General features: G+C 32.0%; 1 protein-coding gene and 1 non-coding gene across 5 annotated transcripts; one reads left to right on the forward strand and one right to left on the reverse strand.

Moving 5' to 3' along the window:
* Positions 1 to 746: 746 nt before the first annotated feature.
* Positions 747 to 3,964, forward strand: LOC109151277 (maf-like protein DDB_G0281937). 4 transcript variants are annotated; one of them, XM_019299202.1, is made up of 9 exons: positions 773 to 900; positions 1,043 to 1,160; positions 1,267 to 1,328; positions 2,164 to 2,247; positions 2,604 to 2,673; positions 2,745 to 2,836; positions 2,960 to 3,001; positions 3,088 to 3,168; positions 3,746 to 3,964. In XM_019299202.1, the coding sequence occupies exons 1-9, from the start codon at positions 874 to 876 to the stop codon at positions 3,815 to 3,817; spliced, it is 648 nt and encodes a 215-aa protein (XP_019154747.1). In that variant the 5' UTR covers positions 773 to 873; the 3' UTR covers positions 3,818 to 3,964. The 4 variants fall into 4 exon arrangements, with proteins under 4 accessions (XP_019154750.1, XP_019154747.1, XP_019154748.1 ...); XM_019299203.1 differs by having other exon boundaries at positions 778 to 900; positions 1,043 to 1,114; positions 1,254 to 1,328; XM_019299205.1 differs by lacking the exon at positions 3,746 to 3,964 and having other exon boundaries at positions 747 to 900; positions 2,960 to 3,005; positions 3,088 to 3,171.
* Positions 3,965 to 4,823: 859 nt separating this feature from the next.
* TRNAQ-CUG lies at positions 4,824 to 4,895 on the reverse strand. Its single transcript has one exon. It is a non-coding gene; the product is annotated as a tRNA-Gln (tRNA).
* Positions 4,896 to 9,629: the final 4,734 nt, after the last annotated feature.

Consider the following 9,629-nt stretch of genomic DNA (forward strand, 5'->3'; position numbering starts at 1 on the left):
TGAATTATCATCATTACCATCACAACTACGAGCATGACCAACACCAACACCATCACCACTACACTAGCACCATCACCATAAAACCAAAACCACCGAATCCACCAGTGCCAATACATCACCACTATCACACCACAACTTATTATTATTATTAAGGAAAATGGTCAAATAGGCCACTAAACATTACTCAAGAAGTCAATTAGGCACTTAAACTTTCAAATGTTGAAATTAAGCGTTTATACATATCATTTTAGAGCATTGAGTCCCAAAAACCAGTTGGTGACCTATAATTACAGGTCACTCAGATTCTGGTGAATTTCTGACCTTATTCCGATAAATAACACTGGCGAAACAGTCGCTTGTGTCATTTAGTTGCCTTCTCCGGCGAAGGAGAAGGTAGACCAACTGATTTGGTCTGCCTTCTCCTTCACTAAAGAAGACAACACTTTGGTTGCCTTCTCCGACAGCTAGAGAAGGCAATCAAATAGGTCGCCTTCTCCAGTCGCCGGAGAAGTCGACCCAAGAAGAAGACCCCGGTCGCTGTTTCTTTCGCAGTAGAAGTGATTCATCCAGTCAATAAAAGGGCTAAGTATGTCTCAATTCAGATAATTAAAGGACAATATTTATCAGAATTAAAAATAAGGGGTGACATTTATAATCGCGTAATAATAATAGACGGGTTAAAATTACTTTCTATTTTTATTTTGTGACGTATAAAATATTTTTTGACGCCAGTATTTTAGTTCTTACTGGGTGACTGAAGGAGCTGAAAGTTGAAACAAATGCACGATGGACCATAAGAAGATATATTCTGCTAAAAAACATAATCACTTCACACTGCTTATCGCCTAAGCTAAGTGAGAGAGAGCAAGAGAAATGGCCCCAAAGAACTCCTCGTTCAAGGCATGCCGCCCCACATTCCTTTTTCTTTTTTTACTTTTTAGGAAATAAAAAATCATATAATCTCATTTTTAGCTGACGTCTATTGTATAATAATCTGTAAATAGATAATCACCGGGTTTTGTTTTTGTTTTTTGTTTTTCAGATAATCTTGGGTTCGTCTTCATTTGCTCGCCGGAAAATTTTGGCTGAGATGGGCTACGAATTCACGGTCATGGTATGCTCCGCCTCCATTTTGTGTGCCTATCTCAGAATTGCTTTATGTATATATCAATTGTGTATTGTGAAATAATTGGTTGTGGACATAATTTTTCTTATTTAAATTGGGGATTTGATTTTAGTATAATGTGGTTTAGATTGCTGATATAGATGAACAAAGCATAAGGAAGGAAAAGGCAGAGGAACTGGTAGTAGCTCTAGCTGAAGCCAAGGTACGAGGATAAACCCATTCTCATTTTCACTGTGTTTATTTACTTTAATTGTCAAGAATATGGGGAAAACAACAAAAATGTGGTGTGTTTATTAGCATTTGCATCCAGAATTACGCCACAACTAAAGCCATTCTTATTAGTGAAATGAGCAGAAGCTTACGAGGAATGCATAAATTTGTTTGGTTTTTAGTTGTGACATGTGAGATTATTTTATGGCCAAGAAAATGATATGATTGCTTTACCCTGAGGTAGTCAATTTGAGCATCATTGATATCCTATAATAGTGTTTTTGTTTTAAATTTGTAGTACTAGATAGTTCGGGTTGAATAAATTAAAGTTTATAGAGATATACAGGAGAAGGTCCTTGCTACTGTGGATAATGCTATTTTTCCCTACTAAAATCACTCCCTAATGTTCACTTCTTGATGTGGTAACATAAGTAAAACACTTTATTTTCATTTCTTGCTAAATGCTAAAGAGAATCTTCCTGGCTTGTTTCGATTTTGCTAAAAATATTCTGGTTATTGATTGGAGTATAGTGTAGAATAAGAGTGGACACTCGTTATCTTTTTGTCTTAAGCTTAGTTAATAAACAACAAAGGATTCTGATGTTGACATTTGAATAGTTCTCCATTCAAAATTGATGAAGACGAGATTTGGTGGGATGAGTGGTTCTGGAATTTGATTCTCGCCAACTAATTAATATCTCTGACACGTTTTAATTAGGTTCATGTGTTTCTTTTATTCAGTATTCTTTTTGAGATTATATGTTCATTTATCATGCGTTATTATTTAGAATGCAATTGGTACTAACACCTTGATTTGTTTGTCTTAGGCAGATGCTATCATGGAAAGGCTCAAGAGTACTGGTGAAATGAAGGAAATTCTCGGACCTACACTGTTAATTACTGCTGACACTGTATGTTTTCTGTCATCTAGTTTTCACAGTAGCATATTGGGCTTCCTCATTTTGCATGACAAACCTGTTTTGAATTGCATAATACATATTTGAGATCATAATTCTTTAATAATTTCATTAGACCTTTTCAGGTCTACTAACGCATCTTTGTGTAATTTTATTACTCTATCAAGTTCTTTAATAAATTTTCCACATGCAAATGTTGAGCTTTCTCACATGTCATCTTGATTATATCTTGCCATCAAGTGGCATGCTGCACCCAAGTACCTAACCACGTGTTTAATTCTGATATTTTATTGGTTTGTTGAAGAATTGATTTCTAAGGCTATGACTTATATGCATCTGATGATATCAAGGTGGCGGTTTATGAAGGAGTCATCAGAGAAAAGCCATCAGGCAAGGAAGAAGCACGTCAGTTCATCAAAGGTTTGGTACTTTCACCTCTCTATCAAATTATTCTTTGCAAATAATGTTCTATTGAATGGATCTCATCTTAGGGTATTCCGGTGGTCAAGCTTCCGTGGTGGGATCTGTTGTAGTAACCAACCTCACGACTGGCAAAAGAAAAACGGGGTGGGAATTGTCTGAGGTATATCTTTTTCCATTTTATGTATTATTACATGGTTGTCGTTCCATAATCTTAGATTTTCGCAACTTTGCAACATTATTGCATCTCGAAGATGAATGTTTTGCCACGTATCTATAACTGTAGGTCTATTTCCACGAGATACCAGATGAGGTGATTGATAACCTGGTAGGTAAAAATTCTAGTGCGTACATAACGAACACTACTTTCACTGCTCATGATAAATCATTAACTATTCATGCGTTTTTTCCTAGATTGAGGAGGGAATAATACTCAACGTGGCTGGCGGTCTAATGCTTGAACATCCATTGACATTGCCCTTTGTTGACACAGTGGTTAGTCTATTACCGAAGACTCTTCCTCTCTCTATTGCTCTTCAGATATGCATATCGAGAGAAGATTTTACTAGCATTATCATTGCCATTTCTGCAGAATTATTTGTTCATCCATCCTTATTTAGTATGTGCTGTTTTTGTTGGAGGGTGTCTCCTAGGATCCGTGAGATGGGTTGAGTTAAGATTGAAATGTAATGCTTATGCTAGAAATGTAACTAATCAGGAATAAATTATTTGTTACTTATAAGTAAAAATGTAATATTTTTGGGAGAAAATGTGATGTGATACTTTTAAATCAAAATGCCAGTGACCTTGGGGTCTAGTGGCATGAAGTGACTCTCTCAAATGGGAGGTCATGGGTTCGAGCCTTAGTGGGGGCAGTATTGACTCTTTGTGCTTCAATAGTTTGAGAAAGTAGATATGAACAGATACTACATTGTAACATAGTCGATAGTACTCAAAAGGAATACTTATAAAGTCCTGACCCGTCTCACAGACGAGGGTCTGGGGAACGGTCTCATAGGAGATTTTTGCCTTTGTTGGAACTCTTACTAAGATGGTTGTTCATTATTTGCAGGTTGGAACTGCAGATCATGTCATGGGACTTCCAAAGGCTCTCACTGAAAAGCTCATTGAAGAAGCTCTCTGAGCCTCACTTTCTGATTTTTTTTGTCCCTATTTTTTAAAAAATTTGAAATACCACAAAACATTATATGGAGTCAGTAAAAAGATACAAATTACAATGTGTGTTTGAACTCATTTTGCTAGAAGAGTTTTAAGATTTTCATTAACCATAGCTTGTGAAGGTTTATGACTTTATGCAGCTTAAGTTTCAGAATCAATGTTAGAATTTTTTAAATTTAAAAATTTAAAGAAAAACTATAAATAAGTATGCTCTAAATATTATATAATTCGAACACTAATTATCTTCCTATAGAATCAAATTATTAATATTTTTCCCAGTTAATAGTTCTGTTTTGGTCAGTTATGGTTACTGACCAAAATATTATGTAATTCGGTTAGGGTTTCAAGGCGGGACTTATCAGTGCAAGTCCTTGACTAATGGCTACGGATTTTCTTCATCATCCAAAATTTTTTTATTAATATTTCATCCAAAAATTTTAACCAACAAATTAGTAGATAAATGATTAGATGTAATCTTTCAATCATGCTCAATTTACTTGACATTGTTGATTATCCACAAAGGGGCGTGACCCCTTGGCGCATGGTGTAACTTGACCACTATTTTTTTTTTTTTGACATTACTTGACCACTATTTATAGTATACAAAAATAATTTACAAACTATTACTCCGTATTAAATAAGGACAACTAGCATACTATTATCAAAATTTGTCCGCTTTCTTTACTCTTTTTTTTAGCATGTGCCCTCTTAATCAAACACTTCTTTATGTCTTTATTTTCTTTAACATTTGCTTATAATTTTTAGATTCAATTTTTTTTTTTTTTTTGGTGCTTTCTAATACTTTTTTTGTATATAATTTTTAAATATATGAATTTTATATATAGAATTTTAAATAATAGAATGACGAGTATCTGATCAACAGAGTTGATTAGTTACAACTTATAACATTTAAAAATATGAGAGGTATTTATAAAAACGTAAAATTGTTAAGGGGAAAAAAACAACACAAAAGGTCCCACCGAGATTTGAACTCGGGTTACTGGATTCAGAGTCCAATGTCCTGACCACTAGACCATGGGACCTTGATGTTACACCCTGATCAATATCTCTTTCTAATCTATAGGGAGAAATTTCATAATTTATAGGGATCTAATTCGATGTATATTTTCATTGGTTAAATAATACATTTTTTTTTCTGATTTAAATTCAATAATAAAATTACGTTTACTATTAGGTTTGATTTATGATTTTTAGAGTGATATACAAAGAAAGACAATTATACAATAATGTTTTATAATGTATGTATTTATTTAAATTTTTGAGTTACGATTATTGAAATAAATAATACTTAATATTTAGATTCAATACACACACATATATAGAGATTGTTAATTGAAATCTAAATAACTCTATTAAACACTTTTTTTCTAAATTTATTACTATAAAAAAATTATATGTTTTGAATTTTACAAATTACTTTTTCTATTTCAATTCTTATTATTTTAAAGGGAAAATGGCACTTTTCCCCCCTAAGTTATATATTTATAGCACTTTTTCCCCCTCAATTATTTATGTAAGCACATTAGCCCCCTCAATTATTTTAAAAGTGGTGGTTTTTCCTCTTAATATATTAAATTGACATTTCTACCCTTAAAGTAAACATTTTATTTATTTTACTTGTCCAACAAATTATTGCGTATATGTAGCGATTACCACGGTTCGGTTCGAACTGAACCAGACACTATAGCAATCGAATTAAAAATTTTCGGTTATGATTCAGATCTAGAACTCAATATTTGGATTTCAATTTATTAAATTTAAGAATTAAAAAAAAACTGGATCATGAACAATGAACTGGCGGTTCCGGATCCGATTCGCGATTTTAAACCGTCTTTATTTTAAAATTTTATTTTTTATTTTAAAATAGTCTAAATTCAACAATAAATGTATTTTATTTTTCAAGTTCGGAACATGAACCGGCCATTCCGGTTCGCGATTTTAATAAACTCTAAATATCGCGTTTTGATTATAAATTGTAATTGAATATTTTGGTTTGGTTGCTATAGTATCTGTTTGGTTTGAACCAAATTATAGTAATAATTTGTTGGAGAAGAAAAATAAATGAATTATTTATTTTAAATATTTATTTTAAGGGTAAATATGTCCATTTAACATTTCGGGGGGAAAAAAAAAGCCACTTAAATAATTCAGGGGGGAAAAAGTACTATAAGTATATAACTCAGGGGGAAAAAGTGTCATTTTTCCTATTTTTTAAATATATTTCAATATAATTATCATTTAAATGTTAATTAGAAAAAATAGGCGCTCACTTCATGCAACACATGTATTGTTGCTAGTATATGTCATGAATTATGTGTGAATGATTATTGGTGTAGGAAATGATATAAATCCTGCAAATCAAGTCATTAAATAAACTAAATTTATACTCTTTTGACAATTTTGTTCTTTTTTTTTTTATTATTATATATAAATTCTAAAGATCACATTTTATTATGTGAAAGTGTATATATGCACATTAACATAACTTGTACATTATGTATTTTTATTTGGGAAACCCTTTTCACACCATATAGTCATAATAAATAAATCTATATAATAAATTTAAAAACATTGAAGGAAAATCATAATAAATAAATAAATGCACAATTACAATGAAGGGAAAGAATCTCAAAAAATATGTAGGTATCTTACATACTAAGAAACAAAAAACACATGCTTAAATCTAGCTAGGCATGAACACAAAATATGTGTAGCCTCGAAATTGCGCCACGAGTCTATGCACAAACATCAACGCCTGAAACCTCCGCCATTGCCCGCTTGTCGTTGTCCATGTTGGCACCTTCACGACCATGCAGATGGCCGCACCATGTTGTGCGTGGGGCGCCTAACCGGCTGTGCCTTGGCGCACCACCTCTTCCCCCGTTTGGTCTCACCTCCCTAACCCGGACTTAGCCATTCCATGGTTTTCTACTCCCTTTAAGGCCAAACACTTATTCTTTCACCTTATATACGTACTCGGGCTTAATTTCATACCATTATTGGATTACCCATTGAGAAACTATGACCACTAGGCCCTGGCTGCTAGCTCCATCAAATACTATAATGTATCTTCATAACATAACATACAACATATTAATGTAAAAAAGAGTATGTAGGAAAACTGTACTCTTTGACAGGTTATTATATATTTCAATGTTGCAAAATACGTTAGGCGCCCCCTAAAAATTGTAAAATTCACTAATAAAATATAAGGTTCCTCTACTTTTTTCTTACAAATTATTTATGAAAGTGGTTGTAAAATCGTTCAAAATATTGTTGAAACCATCTAAATACATAAAAAAAAAAAAATTAAAATTAAGAGCAAAAGAAGCATTTTTTGAAGAAATTAGAGGGCCAAACCACCCTCGGTTGTTTGCAGTGTATATATTTATATTTAGGGACGGAGCCAGAGGGAGGGCAGAGGGGTCAGCTGCCCCCCCTCACCCCACCCCCACCCCCACCCCATATATAATATGTATATGTATATATGTATATATAGTATATGTTTTAGTATTAGTACAAAAAAACTAGTAAATGTCAACAAGTAAGAGTTAGATTAGTTGGTAGAGCATATCTATGCTAATAAGAAAGGTTTTGGGTTCGAAACCTTGCATTAGCATATTTTGTCCTTCCCCTATGGCTTTAACACATTTACTTTTTTAATATTTAACACACACACACACACACACACACACACACACACACACACACACACACACACACACACACACACACACACACACATATATATATATATATATATATATATATATATATATATATATATATATATATATATATATAAAACATTCTTTTATATTAATAGTGATATGTATAATTTATAATGTGTTTTCTATTCAAATTATTTTAATAAATTACAATTATATTTCTTAAGTAATGGTTATAAAAAAAAATTCTTAGGTAATTTATTTATCTTTTTTAAATTATATCTTTTGTTTTAATGTTTCGCTTTTACTGAAAAAAATTTCTGAATCCGTCCTACTTCGCCCCTCTCAATCGAATTTCTGGCTCCGTCCTGTTTATATTGATATTGATGATATACATGTATGTATGTATGTGTATAGGGTACATAAAAGCAAATGAGTTATTATTATATAAATAAAATAAAAAGTTAAGTAATATAAAATGAATTGATGTGGAGAGAATTATGAGGATTCGATCAGAAAAAAGGGGAGGAATTTGAGGTTTCCTTTGGGCACAAGGCTACAAGCCCTTTGAGGGGACAATTAGAGGTTACAGTTTATTCTTTAGAGGTAACTTGATGTTGACCAGATCTTCACTTTCCTTTCCATCATACAACTTCACTTCACTTCTCATCTTCTTTAGCTTCTCTCTCTCTCTCTCTCATTAAACATAATTTGAATTTATTTTTTTTATGTTTTATCTTATATATTTATATATAAGTAGGTCAATTAAATACAACATCTTTTCTTTTTTTTTTTTTTCCTTTACGAATAAGTAGATCAACCACACCAATCCATAGATAACCTAGTCCCCACTGGCAAGCAAGACAAAAGCTAGAGAGAGAGAGAGATTCATTCCAGTTGTATCTCGTTACTTTTGAGGAATGTTTGTGTCTTTTTTTACTAGAAGTTCTCGAACACTGTTTTGTTCTCTTCGTAGTCGTCCAATTCATTTTTTATTATTATATAAAAATATAATCCAAATTCTTTTTTTACGATCATCATATCACCTTAGCTTCAAATCTCTCTCTGTCCAATTAACACATTTGCATGCATGCACGCAATAGCTTCGAAATTATTAATATTAATAATTTGGGCGGCTCGTGGATTTATGTCTAATGATTAATCCTTTTGGGTGGCTTGGCTAGGATTAATGTATATATTTGTTTGTTAAGTTAATCAAGGTTGATATATGCAATATTTGGAGAATTGGTCCACCAACTTGGTCGTCTTGGGTCCCACCAAATCCAACCAACCACGTAACATCATCATTCTTACTTACAATCTATATATTGTGTACCTCATAGTATAATTTGATTGTTGGTATGAGGAGACATAGGTATTATAAAAACATACCACAAATAATATAAAATTAAAGGTAATGATATTAATGCAAGTAATATAGAATCAATGCATTTAAGGTAATGATCAATAAGATAAGATCAGAGCGGTAGTAATAAAATCAGAATATCATCGGAGTTGCGTGAGGCCGGCGGAGAAGGAGTAGCAGGTTGTTCGTCACCGGAAATTGGGAAAAGATCACCAGAGAAGAAAGAAAATGAGTAAAATGACTAAAATATCCTTATTATTTAATTTATTAAATGTTTTGGGTGAGATTTGACCGGCAATTTGATTGGCGTGACCAAAATTGATAGAAATTGAATAGTCAAAGTACTAAATTAACATTTTTAAAAGTCAAATGTTGCAATTAACACAACTCCAATAATCAGTGGACCAAAATTGAAATTTTATCTTTCTTAATATCAGTGATGTTTTTCGTTTAAAAAATAAAATTTGACTCAAAAAACTTTATAATTAAATATTAAGTATAGTAATCAGTAAAAATTATGAAATATATATGTGATTGAGATATATATAAAATGAGTTAATTCTATTTTTTTTATCATAGATTTATAGGTGAGAGTCCACTTTTAGTCTCTTTTTATCAAAAATCTCATTTTGGTCCTAGTATTATTGTGACATGACCAATTTTAATTTGGTCTTTCATCAACAAAATCGTTGAAATGTCGTTAAATACAAGGATATTTTGAT

Source organism: Ipomoea nil, unplaced genomic scaffold (genome assembly GCF_001879475.1).
Source record: "Ipomoea nil cultivar Tokyo-kokei standard unplaced genomic scaffold, Asagao_1.1 scaffold2283, whole genome shotgun sequence".
NCBI classification, from domain to species: Eukaryota; Viridiplantae; Streptophyta; class Magnoliopsida; order Solanales; family Convolvulaceae; genus Ipomoea; species Ipomoea nil.

What these genes read in the sequence shown, in the direction of transcription:
- LOC109151277 (XM_019299202.1), top strand. Translation starts at nt 874, where the DNA reads ATGGCCCCAAAGAACTCCTCGTTCAAG. An exon ending in CGGGGTGGGAATTGTCTGAG is followed by an intron (nt 2,837 to 2,959) that starts GTATATCTTTTT and finishes CTATAACTGTAG; the next exon opens with GTCTATTTCCACGAGATACC. An exon ending in TGCCCTTTGTTGACACAGTG is followed by an intron (nt 3,169 to 3,745) that starts GTTAGTCTATTA and finishes CATTATTTGCAG; the next exon opens with GTTGGAACTGCAGATCATGT.